At 46.1% G+C, this 19,083-nt stretch overlaps 1 protein-coding gene across 3 annotated transcripts; it reads right to left on the bottom strand.

Annotated features, from left to right (window-relative positions):
* Positions 1 to 2,268: 2,268 nt before the first annotated feature.
* Positions 2,269 to 18,803, bottom strand: NFYC (nuclear transcription factor Y, gamma). Of its 3 annotated transcripts, none has more exons than XM_010000549.1 (9): positions 18,696 to 18,803; positions 15,262 to 15,333; positions 13,646 to 13,759; positions 11,461 to 11,556; positions 8,265 to 8,438; positions 7,670 to 7,828; positions 4,134 to 4,241; positions 3,414 to 3,473; positions 2,269 to 2,748 (listed from the first exon to the last, which is right to left on the bottom strand). In XM_010000549.1, the coding sequence occupies exons 1-9, from the start codon at positions 18,798 to 18,800 to the stop codon at positions 2,629 to 2,631; spliced, it is 1,008 nt and encodes a 335-aa protein (XP_009998851.1). In that variant the 5' UTR covers positions 18,801 to 18,803; the 3' UTR covers positions 2,269 to 2,628. The 3 variants fall into 3 exon arrangements, with proteins under 3 accessions (XP_009998851.1, XP_009998852.1, XP_009998853.1); XM_010000550.1 differs by having other exon boundaries at positions 7,670 to 7,726; XM_010000551.1 differs by lacking the exon at positions 13,646 to 13,759 and having other exon boundaries at positions 18,696 to 18,800.
* Between the last annotated feature and the right edge of the window lie 280 nt (positions 18,804 to 19,083).

Below are 19,083 nucleotides of genomic sequence, written 5' to 3'. Positions count from 1 at the left end.
AACGGAGACCCAAACCGGTCCTTGGGGGGGGGGGGGGGGAAGAGCTGCTGAATCCTCAGCTTTCCCCCCCCGGGGCGCTGGAGGTGCAGCTCCCGGAGCCGCTTTCCCACAGCATCACTCACCGCGCTGTCCCGGCTCCCCGGGTCCCTCCCTGCGCTCCCGTCCCCGCCGCGCTGGGTCCTGCACAGCCTGGGACCTCCTGGGGGTTGGATCCTCTCCGTGTCTGAGCTTCACGGGACCTCTGACAAACAGCCTCTTCAAAACGCCTCTCCTGTTCAAATCAGTCAGCACCTTCCCCTGGGGGGTGGGCAGATGAAGTCTTATCTCCGTTATTAGCAAAATATTAGCTAATCTATATAATCAGCTTCAATATGAACTGCCCGATCAGTGCCCGCACGCCCGGGTGAGATCGGACTTTGGGCAACAATCAGGACAATACTGAGCATGTTGAAACCAACATCCCCTTCAGCTGGAGGCAGAGGCTGGAAGCTGCACAGCCCTCAGGAGCAGAGTCTCACTCCTGTTCTCTGTCCTTTAAATTTTAATGGGAATAAATTGCCTAAACTAGTTCAAGCAACCACGGCTGCTTTGGGTAAAGAGCTTTCCTTGGGAAGAGCCTCTTGTTACCTCTGCCAGCAGCTGATAAGGCAGCTGCCTGCTCTGGCCACCCAGCTCCTCCATCCAGGAGCCACTCGGCTCCTCTGTCCTCACCAGCCGATTACCTGGCACAAGCACAGAGGATGTTCTGCCAGCAGAGATGCTTGCAAGCAAACCCACTTCTTCTCCACCTTGCTGTGGAGGGCTGGTACTTGCCAGCCACGGCACCTTTCTGGGGGTGGGATGCTGCTGTTGGGGCTGACAGCAGCTTGGACCAGAGAGGATCTGGCTGCTGGGGAGCAGGACCCCCGGCTGCCCCCTGGCTCTGGGGAAGGTGCCCCCCCCCGACCCGGGCTCCCCAGCCCCGCAGCCGCCCACGGGTGCCCTCTCGTGGCCCGTCCCACACCCGGAGCTGTCACACGAGGTACTTTTTTCCCTAGCTCCATTTTTCCCCAGAGCAGGAGATGCTCCTTCAGGGCTTTGCCCAGGGCCCCAGTTACCCGAGGGCTGCTGCAGTGTGCCCTGCCTCCCTGGCGTCCCAGAAACAATGGGAAAATAAGGAATTTGACATTTAAGAAACCCAGGAGGTGCAGGTGATGCAGCAAGCTCTCTTACCTGACTGGAACAGCCTGGCCCAGATTTGGCAGTTGGCACCAGGCACATGCTGAAGTGTTTTCCTTCCCCAGAGCAGCCACGTCCTGCAGTTCCTGTGCAGGCAGGACAAGGCAGGACCCACTCCAGGGTGTCCATTACTCTGCTTCCCGCCCAGATGGGCCAGGCACTGCCAGGGAAGGCATTCCCAGGAGCCTGGCCCAGGTTCCATGTGGCCTCATAGCCAGCCCGTGGCAAACCTGGTGCTTCTGCCAGCGAGGAACAAGTGGCAGTGCTGGCACTGTCCCTGTCCCCAGCTCTGCCAAGCGCTGCACGAAGCCACCGAGCTGCTCCTGGACAAAGTGCCAACTGTGTCAAGCTGCTGGAGGTTGGACACACCAAGGTGCTGGGTTACAACCTCACTCCCTTCCACCCAAGCCCAGTGCTGCCCAGCTCCCTGCAGCGTGTCCATGAACCCTAGATGGAGCCCCCCTGGCAGGGCAGCATCCACACACCTCCTCTCCCCTGTCACTCACCCAACCCCTCCTCCAGGCCACCCTTAAGCCCCGTTGTTGGTTTCACTACTTTGGGTATAATATTTTGCAAGGACTGGGGATGCTCTTTGCTTGGCAGGTGGAGCCCAGGCACTGGATCTCCAAGCAGGAACAAACACCATCTTAGAAAGGAAATTTATTTCATTTTAGGAAGCTTATATTACATGCATTGACTGGAGCCAGTACAACAGTTAACAGCAGGGCTGGGCTTTGTCCAGACTTCCCTCCGTGTTTCTGGAATAAACCAAGCCAAATTAAAGAATATTTTGCTCTTAGAAAACACAGTCATCATACAAGGAATGTTTTTTTGTTTTCACTTTAATTACTCCTCCCCTACTCCCTGCCCTTGAGCTGCATATAGCCAAGGTTCCAGCTTACCAAAAAAGGAGGCAGGAGAGGAAAATGTAACACACACACACACACACACACTGCCCCATCCACCCCTAATAAACCATTGGGAGGACTGAATCTAGCCCTAGTCAGAGAAAAAATAAAAACAAACAGAATGCCAAGAATAAAGCTCTTACAACAAACCAGAGGCAGTACCCTTTAATAATTGTACTAGATAGAAATGTTTTAGACGTTGTTGAGTGAGATCCTACAAATTCCTTTTGATTAGTTCTCTTTCCATGTCATGGGTTTGAACAAGCAGCTGAATACACTGAAATATTGATTTCTAAAAATAAAAATATTGCATTCTTGTCGGTGTCTGTTGGATTTTCTCTCATAGCCACCAGAGGAAGGTGTATAGTGCACTGGAGATTGCAGCCTACTATAGCCTTGATACCAACTACAGACACAGAAGCAGATGTATTCCTCAGGCCAGGCTGGTGTGGCAAACCTCAGGCCACTGTTTGTTTCCACAGACTTGTTACAACGTCCCCACTCAGTCCCCTGTCACTTGCGTGGCTTGGCCATCTGAGGTTTGGTTGGTGGACTGAATGAACATGGGCTGGGTGATGTCCTGGCCTGCAGGCATGGTCACTTGCTGGATCTGGTAGAGTTGCTGGCAGAGACAGAAGAAGGGGAAAGGAATGACTGTCAGTTCTCATCACACCCAGCACCAGCTCCCTCTAAGCACACGTTGGGCACCTCACAATTCAGTGGTTAACAGCAACTGTCAAGTCCATAGCATCACAGAATGGTAAAGGCTGGAAGGGGCCTTTAGGATCACCAGTTCCCAACTTGCCTGCTATGAGCAGGGACATCTCCCACCAGATCAGGCCACACAAGCCTCATCCAGCCTGGCCCTGAACACCTCCAGGGATGGGGACTCCACAACCCCCCTGGGCAGCACCCAAAACCAGACCATGAATTGCCTCTAGACACTTGTTGCTAAAACATAACTAATTCTGTGAATTTCTGATGCCCAGTTTGAGCTCAGGCTTCCTAACAGCCAGATGTTAAGACCTTTATTCCTAAACAGGTTAGGACTAACACAGATCCCACCCAGAGAGCAAGGGGACTGGACTAATTGGGAGTGAGTGCAGCAGAACACAAGGAGTTCACCTGAATTAAAAGCAGCACAACATCCACTTATCCTGCTCCCAGTTAAGGTCTGGTAGCAGTAGCAGTGATTCATCAGGAGAAGCAGATGTGGTAGAACATGCAGACTTTAAAACAGTCTTTGACTTCCAAGGGATGCAGCACTAGCAAATTCCAAGCTCTTACCTGCCCGTCTGTGAACTGGCTGAACTGCTGCTGCCCTTGCTGGACCTCTGTCTGTGTTATCTACAAGAAGAGAAGGATGATCACTGACAGCATCTGGGAAACAGTGAGAGCCCCACTAACAACACTCTCCTGCTGCCTTTCAAGAGCTTTTACTTTTCAAACCTCATTACCCCACCGTGTGGTAAAACACGGCTTGTGCCACCAGCCCGGAGTCAAGGACAAAGGACCTGGGATTCAGCCGTGCCAAACCCAACACAAATTCATCCTCCCTGACTTCCACCAGGAGGATGCAGCCTCCTGGATCAGAGGAAAGGCAGAGAAGAATCCCTTAGTGACCAGTCTCAACAAGAACACAAGACAACTTGCTGGCAGCATCGCTGGTCTTGACGGCTCACCTCTGAGAGGTTCCACGGCTGCTCCTCCCTCACCCAGCCAGAAGGAGCAGAAGTAAAGAGAAGGCTGATGAACTGAAGTTTAACCAGCAAGAGCTTTATACAGACACACACACAAACACACATATATGCATGCACCTTCCACGTACAGGTAAAGGAGGCTTCCACTATGCTCCTTGCCTCATTATCCCGACGAAAGTAACAGGAAGAAAAGAAACGCAGGAATCCTAACCCAAGAGTTGGTAAATTAGCCTGGAATTTGCAGTTTCAGGAGCTAGGGAAGAACACTTTACCAGTTCATGTCAGCCCTGCTGTTGGGAGTGCATACCTGCTGTGCATTGGTTGCAAGCGTCTGGATCTGCCCCTGGACTACCTGGGTGCCTGACACAGGCTGGGCTAAGCGGATATACTGCAGCTGGCCAGCATTCAACTGGACCTGGAGACAAGCGGAGGGGGCAGGGAAAGAAAATTAAACAGGGAACTGTGTAACCTGAAACACACAAACCTGCCTTCTTGTTTCCACAACAGAGCCAGAGGACATGGGGAAGCTTTGGCCGATTCCCCCTTTGGATGAGGAGCTACCACAGGCCCTGCCAAAGCCAGAGCTGAGCCCACAGAAACCCTGCAGGTTCCTGAAGTACCACCCCGAGGCAGCACAACATTAACTCCTTTCTCCAGTTAGTAGCTCAAGCACATTAATTGCTAAATTCCAGAGAGCTCTGAGAGCCCTTATTTTTCTTTTTGGTTAGGAGAGTCGAGTTTCTGCTGTGATGCATCATTTCACATCAAGGAGCTGCTTTGAGCTGGCTGCACATGACGACACTCCCACCACATCCTGCCAACAATATTAAAGAATACATGGGAAATGTTCACAGAAATAAAGACAGCAGGGATGGCAAAACCCAAGGATATGTTTTGAAGCTTTTAATGCAGCTCTTTGCCAATACAGGTCAGCCCTCACCTGGGCAGTATTTTCTGAGTCAATACTTGGTGTATATCCCTCAAATTTATTTCCTACAACCCTGGATCCTGCAAGGTCAGATGCTTGGGGGGGGATACAAAGTCATCATGGTAACCTCAACTTTAATCTTGTATTTTCTATGATATAAACAGCTAACACACATCTGAGAAGCAATAACAAAGGTCACAGTGTGGTGGCTGCTACCGTTGAACTCTGCGTTGTGTGTTATTTAACTTCAGAACATTCAGACATGCAGCCTTAATTATATGCAAGTTTTTGGGTGGGTTTTTTTTTCTTTTTTCAAAGGGGAAAGAAGGACATACAACACACTTGAGAGTGCTCACTGACAAAAGTTCAAGTGCCTAGAACATGGTCTTGGCATTTGCACAAACGCTGCTGACTTCACCAGCTGTGCCTAAACGCTCCAATATTATTTCAAGAACAAATAAACTCCACATGAGCATAAACATTTCAATAAAGAATTTGTTTCTACACTGAGATCTGCCAGCAGATCATGTTTTCCACGCTGGGGGCTTCCTGCATCCATTTTAACTACACTACTAACTGAATGGGTGAAATAGGAAGACTGTTCTTCCAGAAATGAGAGGCAACTCCAAACAACCTGCCCAGTGAAGTCTAGCTAAGACACAAATTAACTTTAAACACAAAATTAACAAGTGATTACCATTTAATTCATGTATAAACATCCCTTCAGTTTTTCTCAGCTTATAAAAAAATACAAGTCACTTTTCCACGGGCAACCTGTGGTCCTATAAAGTACATACACTGGAGAAGTGGACACAATACCAGGAGAATGTGGAAAACCAGCACAGAACATGAGAAAGATTCTCTCAGTCCTGCAACCACCAGAGACACTACCAGTTTTACAGGCATTTCAAACCATCATATTTGTGTTATGAAAGAGGCTTTGCTGAACCCTAAGAAGATACCAGAGTGAAAAGGAACCACCAGAATGTAGCACTAGGTGGATCAAGACAGAAAGGAAACTCGAGGGAAAAATGAAAGCACAGCAGAGAGAACAGAATGGACAGGAGCACTGGAGGGACCAAGGACTGGAATTCTGTGAATACAAACAAAAGCTGCTTGCCAGGCTGGGGCACTAAAAGCTCCCACAGTGCATGGCTCCATGTTCTACTTCACTTCACTTGCTGGAAGCACACGAGGGGAAAGTTGCTTCTTCAGCACCAACTGTGGCTCTTCAACGCCCTGTGATTATGAAGAATTCCCTGAATTACAGTCAAAACAGGATCTCTGCTTGATACAGAAGCACAGATTGTGACTGTTTCATTAACACACTGCTCCCCAGCTGCTCTGCTTTGTAGTCGTACACTTCTGAGAGACCCAAGTGCTCCCAAAGATCCCACCCTTTGGTACTTGGAGGTTCTGTCCCACATCTGCAGCATAAGAATCTTCCAGGGACCAGGCACAGATCCCTGCCCTCCAGTGCTCCCAGGCAAGAAGCAGATGCTTGGCCAAAAGCAGACACTAATGAAGAAGCCTCCAGCTTCACATTGCTAGAACATAGGACCTCTTGCAACAGGATCCACCAACGTGGAGAACAGTATTTCCTGCAGAAGGTTATGGCCCCCTCACAGCTACTTCCTAAAGAATCCTTCCTCCTAGCACATCTCCAAGCCCCCTTCTTGCTGGGAGTTCAGCATTCACTAGAAAATAAGTCTGAACTGTTGTGGTGGATTCACTCAGGCTGGAGGTGGAGATTTCCTTCCAAAATGCTCTGAAGAACAAGTATCTTGGAGAGAGTTTCATAAAGAAAGAAAGAAAAAAAAGGAATGGAAAAGAAACATAGTGGAGAAAGCAGAGAGAGAAAAAGGTTGCTTGTAGTAAACCACTGTATTTGGCAAGTAATTCACCTCCTTTCTGACCAACACCTAAAGCCAAGCAGAAGGAACCAGATGCAGACTTAGGACTTCGGAATTGAATTGGAAAAATCTGGTAACAATCCCAAACTAAACCTTCTTCAAGATGCTTTGTCAAAGCACAACCACCTGCCAGACACAGAGAGGGAAGCTCAGCAGATCTTGAAAAGCAAAACCTGTGTGAAAGATCCGTTGTCACAACTCCAGGGACATTTAGTAACAGACACCAAAGACTAAGTGAAAAGCTTGTCTTGGTCACTTGGGCTGACCTTTGGGTTGCTGGTTAAGTACACAGCCCTGGATGGATTTTCATCTTTTTCATTAAAGAGGTGTGACATTTTCCATGTGGGAACCAAAAGACCCAGCTTTGTTGTGACTATAAGCTACAGAGAGAGGGGGAGGAAAATGACATTTTTTTGACCCACATATTTACCTAGGACACATGCCAGAATATTACTGCTGATGCTGGGCACTCAAAATCCCACTCTTAAGGCCACAGCAGGTCTACGCTGATGGGAAAATGCAGAGATATCTTCTGGTTCTGCAAAGCCCTTCCTCCAATCAGCTCAAAGTATTTTGTGGAGATGTTTCTTATAAAAGTTCAGTAGTAACTCACAGATGGCACCTTTCCCACTTGGTCTGCCAGGTCATGACTTCAGATGGCTGAGGCAGACCCAAGTAAAGGCAAAAGTAGTTAATTATGCTTGATTGAAACCATGCAGTAGTAAAGAACTAAGGTTGGTCCAGGAAATACTTTATTTATTGCTTCCTAATCCTACCTATGTCACTCAGTGTTTGGTGTGGGCAATGACTCTGCACTAGATGGGTTGGATTTATTTCCCCCTTTCATAACACACATGGTTAGTTTTCCTAAGAGCAGGAAACACACCACTCAAGCCAAGCTTCCTCTAACAGTTAACAAAGCCCCCATGTACACCCCTGTGCCAGGACAGCAGCCCAGTTTGCTCACAGGGCTGTTACACGTTTCTGCTGGTAAAATCTTACCGGGATTTGCTGGATTTCTCCTGTGTTGGTGATGATCTGCTGCATGACTTGCATGGTCTGCCCAGTTCCACTCTGAGCCTGCTGGGTCTGTCCTTGTGGCTGGGCCTGCACTATCTGGACCTGCTGGCCTTCTCCAACCTGCATCGTCACAGGGGTGCTCTGCATTCAAATGGGGATAAGGACCAGGCAAGGACTGAACATGGGTGGAACAGAGACTGTAACAGCCAGACTGCTGCCCACACCCACTGTCACTTGATGATGCTCAAATCAGCATGAAGGGAATGCAAGACCTACATGAGAGTCAAGGAGTGGCTGGGGTTGCAAGGGACCTCTGAAGATCACCCAGTCCAACCCCCTGCTAGAGCAGGATCCCATAGAGCAGATCCCACAGGAACACATCCAGGTGGGTTAAGTACACAGCACCCTTGTCATTAAGGGATCTGAGCACCTGGTCGGGCAAAACCCCACATTTCTCTACTGCTATTGACCATTCTAACAGGGAGAACAGGATGCTGCAATCCATGAGGCATGGGGAATGGAGGGTTTCCCAGGCTCCACCGCCCTGTGAAGGCCCTGGGGGCTGCTTGTGGCTCACCTGCCCCTGCTGTGGCTGGGCAATGATGATCTGCCCTGGCTGGATGGTGGTGGTGGACGTGGTGGTCTGCTGGCCCTGCTGCTGGCCCTGGACCTGCACAGCAGCAGGTTGCTGGGCAAGAGTGAAGTAATACTGGACAGGCTCAGCGGGGGTCACAGTCTGGCGCACCTCCTCCTGCAGCACAGGGAAGAGACAGGTCAGCAGGGAGGGAACAGGTCAACACCCCAACACCCCAACCAAAAGAGCCCCCCACAAGCATGCTCCGTGGGGAAGTGTCTTTAACAATTCGTTCCTAACAGTTTAAGTGAAACTGAAATGACAAACCCAAACAGGGCTCCTCCTTTATTCAGCTACATGGAAATCAAAACCATTTCCATTACTCTACGTGCAATAATGTAGTCACCAGTTTCATTAGGAGAAGCAAATAAGTAAAATTACCACAGCTGAAAACCTCACCACTCCTCCTCGGTGAGTTCCATCATCACCTGTTATCTCTACACAAGATGAGTTGCAAATGCACCAGGAAGACTTACAAAGCCTCATCTGTCAGCAAAACCCTCTTCTTAGCCTCCATGCCCAACACAAATCCCAGTCTAGCTCTGATGTTAAACCCTTGGGAATAAGGGTCATGGGCTTGATGTACTGCTGTGCCTTGATTTATTTATTTAAATCCAGCTTTTCCAGAATTATAACAACTTTGTCTTGTGCTGTGGCTTAACAGCCTGGTTCTGCTGGTAGCAGGAATATCTCAACAGTGTGAAGACAAAAAGGCTCTGCTCTAGCTCACTGTCAGCAGCACAGGCTGTAACACTGATTGGTTTTACCTCAGTGTGTCTTTAGGAGAGAAAAGCCCCTCACAATTAACAGTATTTTAGGCAAAGAAGGAGATTTCCAGAGATGATGTTAAGTGGCAAGCTGTGAACACTCAAGAATCACCGCTCTGAAACTCCCCAGAGGAGCAGTTGGACATTGCACCTTGTGGAAGATGCAGCTGACCAGATGTTCACCCCATGGCAGAAGGCGTAAACAATCCTCTCCCAGCCACCTCGAGTTCACAGCTGAGAGTGTAGGATGTTTACACGTGCTACAACATGGCAGATCCCGACTGGCACCAGGCTGCTGGGCTCCCCTGAGCTCCATGAGGCTTGCTCATGGATCACCTTCAGTGCCTCCAACTGGACAGGAAAAGAAAAATGCACATTAAACAAGATCACTGTCTTCGTGGGCAGCAGGTGGGAGGAAATCCAGGTGAGGTGCTGGTGTCTCAGAGGGACAGCAGCTAAAGAGCACACAGGCTATTGGGAGGTTTCTCACTTGCCTGCCAGAAATCTACCCCCAGAGATTAAAACTCTTCACAGTTGGCTGTAATCAAGGAGTGACTTCTAAGCCTGGCTCTCAGAGCAAACACCAGCACTGTCCCACAGTACTGCAAACCACTGCAACCAAACACAATACTTGCTACACGTGGTAGCTCACTGGTTATTCCTACTCACTTCATCATATCCTTTTGGAGAGAGATTAATAACAAGTAAATATATATTCAACAGGACATGTCTCCAATTAACCATAAAACCACACACAGAAAAGCTGCATCTGTTTCTGTGAGGCCCAGTCCTTGGGTTTGTTATTTCCAGAGCACTCCATTCCCCAGTTCCTTGCTGAATCCTGAAACAAGGCAACTGAGTACAATTCTAAGTAACTAATTCCAGGGTAGGTTGCATTTGCTGCAGGCAAAAATGACTTTAAATCCACATCTGCTTGGACCAGGTTACACCGTTTGCCATCTTTTATTTTCAAGCCATAGCTCCAGTTACCAGAGCAACATAACAGTCATGGTTTCATTCCCAGCTCTTCCACGTAACCAACACTAACTTGTCAAACAGTCTTTTCCGTGGTAGAGATAAAATACAGCTTGTACCCCCAGCCAAGAAGTGCAGGCTGTCTGCCTCCAGGCAGCTGCTTTCAACACTGCTGAATCAAAGGACTATTTTCCTCTGCAATGTCCTAACCTATGTTCTTGTCAGGCAGCTCATTCTCCATCAGATTTCTTCTGCCCTAAGAAGCATTCCTAGTGATTCAGCAGTGTTCCCAGGCAGTGGATGTACTAGGGAGAGACAGATCTCTAAAGCCTATTTCAAACCAAACCCCAAAAGGGTTTCCCTGCTGGTGCTGGGCAATCCACAAGACAACTCTGGTGTGATGCACCATCAAGACATGTTAACTGAGCAACCTACATGCATGGAACATGCTTAAAATCCTTCATCTGGTTATAGAACTTGAAATGTTCTGTTGTCTGAACATCTTAATGTGGAACAAAAGGTTCCAGGTATGGCCAATCTTCTCCTAAACATGGAGCACTTCTGAAAATAGCACTACAAGAATAAGTGGATGAGGCACCTAAAAGAAAAATAACTTCATTGCTCCAGTTGAGCCCTGGGCAACAACACCAGGAGCAGCACCATCCAAAGGGAGCTGATCCCTAGGAGAGGTGCCCTGCTGGTATCCAGCCACTTCACCTACCAGGCAACTTGTAACAAAGACAGATGAGCCATTACTGGTGAACTTTCAGCAGCAAAACACCAAGTTTTTAGGTGAAGGAGATAAACTAGTCTACTGGACCAGCTGGATCTGCTTCTTTGTGTGTTTAAAGCAGCAAGACTGAGCTTTGACCCCACCTCAAGGCATTTTCAGCCCCACAGAGGTTAGAAGAGCTTTGAACAACACCAGGCTGCCCAGGCTCAGAGCCCTGGTGCTGAGCTGAGTGCAGCAGCCTGCTGCTGTAAACATCCGACTGAAAGCTCCTTCCAGCACCTCACAGCTTCCAGTCAAGGATGTTTACAGTAGCAGTGACTGCCCCAAAGGAGGCAGGAGGTAGGACCTGCAAGCAAAGCCTCTTTCTCCCCTGACAAGTCAAAGGATGCAGACTCAGCACACTTTGTACAGTTAACTTCAACACTGGCAACATGTGGTATCAGAGCTATTTAGCAATAGTTTTGTCACTTAAGTCAGGCTTCTGTAAACCTCCACTCAAGCTCTAGTTCCACTAAAAAAATTAAGAACCTGAAAGCTACTGTAAATGAACCTGTGAAAGAGAGAGGCACAAGTCTCATGTTTAGAACTGTTTTGCTTTATCAGCTGAGACTGAAACCACACCAAGGAAAGGACAGACAATAAGGCAAATGTTTTGATATCTCACCTGTCGCTTCGGAGGCTTCAGCTCATCTCTTGGAACAATATCAATGAGAAAGTCAAACTGATCAAACTTTGTGATTGCCATGGCAATGTCGTTCCTCTACAACAACAGAGAAAGAAAACCATTCTTCAGCTTTAGAAGTCTGTTTTGTCTCTGGATACATGAAGTTAAAGAGATTTTTGGGTCAAGTGAGAATGTCTTCTCCAGATCCCAAGCAGTCGAGTCAGGTGATGAGAACTTCTGCTCAGCACCAACACCTCTGTCTTGTGCCCAGTGAGGCCTCCAAGATGTGCAACAAGAAGGTGCTTCTCCAACTCAGGCATTTTTCTACTCACCCACCAGGCCTCATCAGGCTCCCCACAATGGTACCACTGTAACTCACTACAGAGGGCTCATGACAACCCCCAGAAGCCCGTTTAGCACATTAAAAAAAGGGAATTCTTCTTTTAAAAAATAATTAAAATCTGGAAAGAAGCCTTGCAGAAATAGCAGGGTGATTTCTCCATGTATTGGCAGCAACATAGGGAGAATCAATGAATTTGGGATGGGATTAAATAAGTGTCACAGGATTTTGTTCAGGGCAGGGGAACCCCAGGAGATGTGGGGAGAACAGGCTTCAGCACAGGGAAGGGCAAAATGGTTAACAGAAAGAATGGAGATTAAAACACACACTCAGCAAACTGGCCAAACACACATCAGAAAAAGGATGTGCAAAAGCCAACAAGCTTCTGTGACAAACTGGCATGGTAACTCTCTTCTCAAAATGGCTTATAACTCTACTTTTATACCTTGTCTGAAAAAGAACTCTAAGGAATAGCTTTAGGACAAAGCATTGAAGGCTTGAAGAAAGAGTTACCCAGGAATAAGTCACCACTTAAATGTAGTTGCTCAAGAACTGAACAACCCTGATATAAAAAGCTGAATTTCTTTTTTTAAAAAAAAAAGAAAATGTACTCTGTCATTTTAAAGGGCTAATTCAAGAAGCTATTGAAAGCCTCATTCTCCTTAGCTGAAGATACATTTGTAAAGCACATATATATGAACAAGATTTGAGACACAGAGGCCTGTGCTGCCTAACGAGTAGGTAAAAGTTAAAAGACTATCAATCCTCTCACTTCAGGCTAGGTGACATTTCTAACCCTATTACTGCCTTGGCATTTCACTGCCAAACAACGATCACTCAGCAAGCACAAAAGAGACACTTCTTTTGTTCCACAGGCAGCTTATATCATAAAACTATCTTCACCAGGCAGAAAACTTGCACTGAACAGATGTATCTCGTATTTCATTCTCCACTGGGCTCAATCCAATTTCCTCAGGAACAGACTCCCATAACTCAGACATCTCCACTTGAAATTTTCTTCCCCAGGACTTGCTGAGCAGAGACTGCCTTTCTCCAGCTGCTCTGGCCATGTGGAGAGCAGCTGTTCCAGGATGGCAGCTGCTGGGGAAGGCAAGGCGGGCAGAAATAAAACCCAAGGCAATTAAAGGTCTTAGGATCAGGATTTAAATAAGATTCAGAAATAAACAGACAAAAAAACCACTGTTAACAGGACAGGCCTGAGTCAGCACTCGGGCTTATGAAGCATCTTCTTCATGGTTGTATCCAGTACATCCTTCCCAGAGTAACTTGCACCAAAACCTGGGCTAAGCCAAGTAGCATCATCCCAATTTAGTGGTGACTGAGTGACCTCGTAAAATAAAGTGAATGACATTTTTGAAATTGTATTTTCTTCCCCATAAAAATACTCTAAAGGTTTACAGTTTACTCTTGAGCTACTAAAAATTACTATTACTGAGAGCCTCTCAATCCAGAAAAAAACAATCTGTTCTGGAGGAGGGTATTTTTGTTTTGATCTCTACACATTTATCAACACAAACTAACACCTACAAGCTTAACATTAGAACTACTGCTGAAAAACAAACCAGCTAGAGGTTCAGTAGCTACAGCCCCCAGAGCAGCTCAGCAGTAGCTGACAGCTGCAGCTTTTTGGGTTTGTTTTTTCTTAAGTTTGTTTGCAAAAAGACCCCAAACAACAACAAAAGCAAAGCCTTTCAGTCGCAGTTACACTGGGCACTGTGCACCATGTTTGAGGTGATAAACACAGGGAGTAAAGTTATGTTTACAAAACACAGCTCATATTATGGAAACAAAGAGTTGGAAACAGTTTCTGGGCAGCTCTGTTACCTGCAGAGTCCTGCGCTTGTTGTCTTCTGTGTGTATCCAGGCTCGTAATGTCAGTTCTGTTATGAATATCTGAGCTGCCTTGGCAAACAGCACAGGAGCTTCTGCACTTATCATCTGCAATTGAAGTTACCATTGATTATTATTTTTTTTTTTTAAGTTTACCATGAGTATTCTAACCCTGCAAAGCAGTGGTTATCACGTCAGTCCCACCTGAATGGCTGAGCTGTTTAACAGTGAAGTTGGGGGAATTTCCATGTCAGATTATCTGGATCTGAGAGTCCAAAGAGTCACCAGCCTCCAGTTAAATGGAGTGTTAGGAGTATTGGGCATCTAAAATTGGTCTCTAATGTCTGTTTCCTCCAGACCAGTCAGATGTCAGCTCCATATTGTGCTGGAGGTCAGGTCATGGCACCAGTCCACATTCATCTAGGCGCTGTCAACCAGCAGCTCCTCCTGGCAGTGCCCTGGCACATACAGGAATGATTTGGGAACTGAAGAGCTTCAGGGTTCATTTTCAAGCCTGGCCCTTACTTCATAGTTGCAACATTTAGATGATTTGAAATGAATGCTGAAACTGCAAGGGAGGTTTGCAGGCAGGACCAAAGACTCTGCCTCACCAAATTCCTTTTCCTTAAAAAGTCTCTAGCTCAAGTTTTAGTCAAATTAAGCAGTTTAATTATTAGCTGGCTTGGCATTAATGCTTATTCCCTAGTACAGTTTTCCTGTCAAATAATGTTCCAGGCAGGCCAGACACTTCCATCTCCTCCCCAGTCCTTCCCTAAAATCTCATCTTCCCCTTTAGCACCAAAACTTTGGCACTCGTTGGGCTCAGACACTGACCTGGGAGCTCAGGGGCCCGGGCTCATTCCCTGTCCAGGCTGAATGAATCACTCCCTTGTACAGGAAGACAAACACCTACTTTTCCAGGGTCTCCTTTAAATGTCAAAGGTTTTCCTAACAGAAGCATGGTGTCACATTGAGAATGACAAGAAGAAAGTGCAAACTATTATCTTCTCTTTTAGGAGTTAAGCGTCTTGACAGTTCTCCAACTTAAAATTCAGGGAGGACTGGAGCAGTGTGGGAGGCAAACCCTGCAGGTGATTCCTTCCTCCTTCCTTTTATGTCAGTTCCTGTTAGTTAATTCATATGTTATCATCACCAGTCACAAGTCAAGGGTTCAGCTCAAATGCTGATATCAAACCCCTCTTATCTACCTACATGATTACTTATTTTTTCCACAAAATTTGAAACAGCACAGCACACACTGAAGTGGTATCACTCTTCACACTAAACACCCTCTAGCTTTGTGAAAGGAAGAAGAGAGAGAAACAAAAAGGAAACATGAGAAAAGACAGTTCAGCACTAGAAAACACAGGAAATACACCTAATGTTAGGCTGGTATTTACCAGGATAAAGTAAAACTCTTCGGCAAGATCCTAAATGATTTTGCTTTCCCAGCTCAGTTCAATTGAAGGCCAGCTCAGACATTCAAGGCAACTGTTGAAACGTGCTTTAAAAATAGTAATTATGATAGTAAGTAATGAATTGCAAGGAATTACAGCTACACTATCCACCAAAGGGCTTATAAATGCTTAAGAACAAACCCATGAGAGTACCTTCACATCTTCATCTAGTTTCATTATCTTCTTAATACGAGCCAGGGGGAGTTCTTGAACCCTGAAGTCTTTCTGCAGAGAGATGCACATTTGAGAGACACTTTACTGATATTAACTGAAAACAAAGGTAAGGTGAGACATGTTAAAACAAGCCTGGGTTCTCAGAACTAAACTGGCTAAAATTAGATTCATTGAAATAACTTATTTTCTTTGAGGTATCCAGCTTCTCCTCAGGTCTGAGAAACCTTATCTGCTTTCTCCTATTTTATACTGATATAATTATACTTAAATCTTCCCTCAGACACTTGTATCTTCACCTCAAAGTTGAAGTCATTCTGCAGAACAAGTGTTTCTAGTGTTACACATTTCTGCATCTATTTATATTTGAGGCAACTAATTCAATGAGCTGTCTCTGGACCCAGAAACCACTGGAATTTATAAAAAGAGAAAACAAAGGCAAACAAGAGCTATGTGGGGCCACAGGATGAAAGCTGCTCTGCTTTGTTTGTACTTCCCTGTTGCCCAATACCAATTTTGGTGTTAAAAGCCTTGGAAGAATCTTGTTAAAAAAATGAAAAACTCTTCCATTCCTGGTTTTGGACAGAGTTCTTCCTATTTCCCAGCAAAGGGAAGCTGCTGAGCTTCCCTACAAATTGTGGGCTCCCTTCTCTGAAGGCAGAAAGAAGTATAATAATAATAATAATAACAACAACAACAACAATAATAATAATAATGGTGTGTTGCTACCAGGAGCTCCTTAACAGAGAGAGAGGCTGAGGGTAAATATCAGTGCATCAGGAACACAGGATCCTTATCCACAAAGGGCTGCTAAAAAAACATCTTCCCTTCTTAATGTCACAGAAAATAAAAGGAAACTCATTTCCCTAGGGAAGAAAGCACTGCAAGACTTGTTAATGAAACAAAAGAGGGAGAGGAAAGATGCTGAAAAAGCTGTTTTCTATTGAAGCAAAATATGGAGGTTGTGTATGGCTCAGTCAGCACACCAGCAGGGGGCATTTTATTTAATTTATATATTAAAAATAATAGATATATATTATTTTCTATGCATATATATTAAAAATAAAGAATTCTGTGCCCTTATTCTGTAGAGAAACAGGAATGTGGTGTTTCTGGTACTCCTGGAAATATACTGCATATCAGAGTTAATTTGGGGTATGATGGTGTTGAGACCTGCTGCATCTCGCTGGACAATGTGGGAATTTGGGAGGATTTTGGGCAATGGAAGAAGAGGGTAGCCAGGGCTGGGACCTGTGCTTGAACACACAATGTGCCCAGGGTGGCTTTTTTAAAGAAAATTATCATTATTTTTTTAAAAACTCTTTCCTTTATAAAGAGCCTTGTGAGCTCTGAGCGAGCCTTAAGGAGAGATGAGAGTAAAACTTCTGATTTGTGAAACTCTTCATATTCTGAAGCCCAACTGCAGGTAGGCATGCATAGGTACAACACTCTCAACATCTCTGGAGAAGAGAGGCAGCAGGAGAAATGAGAAAAAATTCACAGCTTCTTTATTCCTCTAAGGCAGACAGGCAAACATCACATAAATCCAAAGGAAGACGCAAGCAGCACGGTGAGGGGAAGCGTGGCCAGGGCTGGCTGCTGCCCAGCACAGCAAACTTGAGACACCAATTCTTCATCTTTTCTTTTTTTCCAAATTAGGTCTCAATGTTTTTACAGGCCTCTTCTCACTGTGGAGCTGAAAGGCTAGTTTCAGCCTAGCCCTGTCTCGTGTTTCTCCAAGACCAGGCTCCAGTCCCTTCTGTCATACGGGATTGAGTACAAGGAGCTCTGATTTGTTCTTCTAAAGTAGCTCCCTTGTTTTTTCCTCCCCTGCATTTTAGATACTAGTGACACATGAAAAATACACAAAACCAGGCAGAACAGCCCTGAAAAGCAGGGAACCAAAGCAGCTTTCCACCAGGCAGCTGCTCCAACCTCCCCTGTGCAGAACATGCAGATGAGCTTTAAGTTTACTTACGTCCACATCCACGGGAGAACTCCCAACAAGATGCAATAACTCAGGATTACACAGGGAACAACTGCATAGGAATGTTTTGCAGTTATCCCTTTTCCTTTCCAACTCCCTTCACTGTCCTCAGTTAGAATTTTCAATGACTTACCAGCTTGCAATGCAATAAATAGATTAATACGACAGTTAAAAATTAAGCTGCCCATACTTGATAAGCTGCAGAACAAACCCCTTTCATGTGGAGATGAAGACAAACTACAGCTCTTGAACACAAGAATTCACTGCGCTGAAAGAGGAAAGTAATTAATTCTGGTTATGCATACAAATTTCTACATCTGTTTCTTTAATCAACTATCTGCACACAGGCTGAAAAAAAAGCAGCTTATCTTCAGACTAGTGGATTGGGGTTTTTCACTTTGAACAGCCCGTCTTCCACTGGAGCTCTTTTGTTTTCAGCTCCATTCCAGGCAGGGCAACGTGTTTTCAGGGCCACTCTATCACAGTCATTTATCAATCTCTCTTGAAAAGTCATTTTTATGATATGCCCTTGTTCTCAGGCACTTCTCTTTTGGGGAGGGAAAAAAATAAAAGCTACTTAGTCCAATTCTTATTCTCAGCCTATGCATGATTATTTTTTCCATCAAGTGTCTGTAATTTAATAAAGTGTCTGGTAATGGGGCTCTTGGCATCCCAGTGATTCTCAACATTTCAGGCTTGTCTAAGGAGACTGTTCTGAAAGAGGGCACAGTAGGTTCTATACACAAGTCTGAACCCAAAAAATAATTCAGAAAGTTGTAACTGTCTGCCAGTAGCCAGGTGTCTGAATTTATGAAGGGGGGAAAAGTCATATTTTGGACAGGAACACCTGCCAGGGTCACTGGTGGGGCTTGTCCTTCGGGGTGGGGAAGGGTTCCCTCACTGCAGGTCTCAAATTTTCTTTGACAGCATTTCCCAGCAGTTAAACAGTCCACATTGTACAATGTGGGTATATTCTCCAATCCCTCAATCTTCTGGCAGCTGAAATACCTTATGGCAGCTACACTTGCACCTGCAGCTATTTTAAAATCACTTCCCATTCCTCCCCTAACTGAGCATAATTCCTCTGCACTTGACTAGAAAGCAGTCACAGTCATCACTTGGCCTGCTAAACAATCTGTGAGGCAACCTGTTTAGTCCAGAGAGCTGAAGGGCTAACTATTCTCTCTCATGAATCAGCTGCATTCAGCTTCTATCTCAACTTCTGGTGGTTGCAGCCAAGTCAAAAGCCTGGCTGAACGATTATTCACCAGCCCTGAAGGCCACCTTGCAGCGTGCCAATAGCCAACTCTACTGGATGATATAAGCAGCAGGAACACGTTCAAGCCGAGGTTTATGTTGCTGCCAGGCACTACCAGGCACTTCCCAGTGCCAGTTCCCCAGAAGGAAGGCAGTGGATGGGGACACTCACCACCGTGAGGTTGCGAATCTCCTCCATCACCCGTGGCCAGAAGGACTGGAGGCTCTGCTGGGCATCACTGTTGCTGGCTGTGCCAAAGCCACCATCTGTGGACATGCTGGGAGCTGGGAGAAACAAAAACAAGGGTTAGCAATGAGAGAAGGAGGGAGGGAGGCGGAGGCAAGGGCTCCCAGACATTCCCTCCAAGCCCCAGGAACAAAGGACAGGCTCAGCCTGGCTAATGGCTCTGGAAAACTGTCAAAATAAGACATGCCAGTCCAGGGCTCACAGCAACAATGCAAAGATACAGCCTCTGGAGTTGTTTGCTTTTAAATTCTATTTATTTTTCTGAAGATTGAAAAAGTACATTCAAAATATTACAAAGCAAAAGTAGTCTTCT

The sequence above is a fragment of the Chaetura pelagica genome, unplaced genomic scaffold (assembly GCF_000747805.2).
Source record: "Chaetura pelagica isolate M959 unplaced genomic scaffold, ChaPel_1.0 scaffold676, whole genome shotgun sequence".
NCBI classification, from domain to species: Eukaryota; Metazoa; Chordata; class Aves; order Apodiformes; family Apodidae; genus Chaetura; species Chaetura pelagica.
The sequence above is the reverse complement of the archived record's forward strand: the minus strand, read 5'-3'. Positions and strand labels throughout refer to the sequence as shown.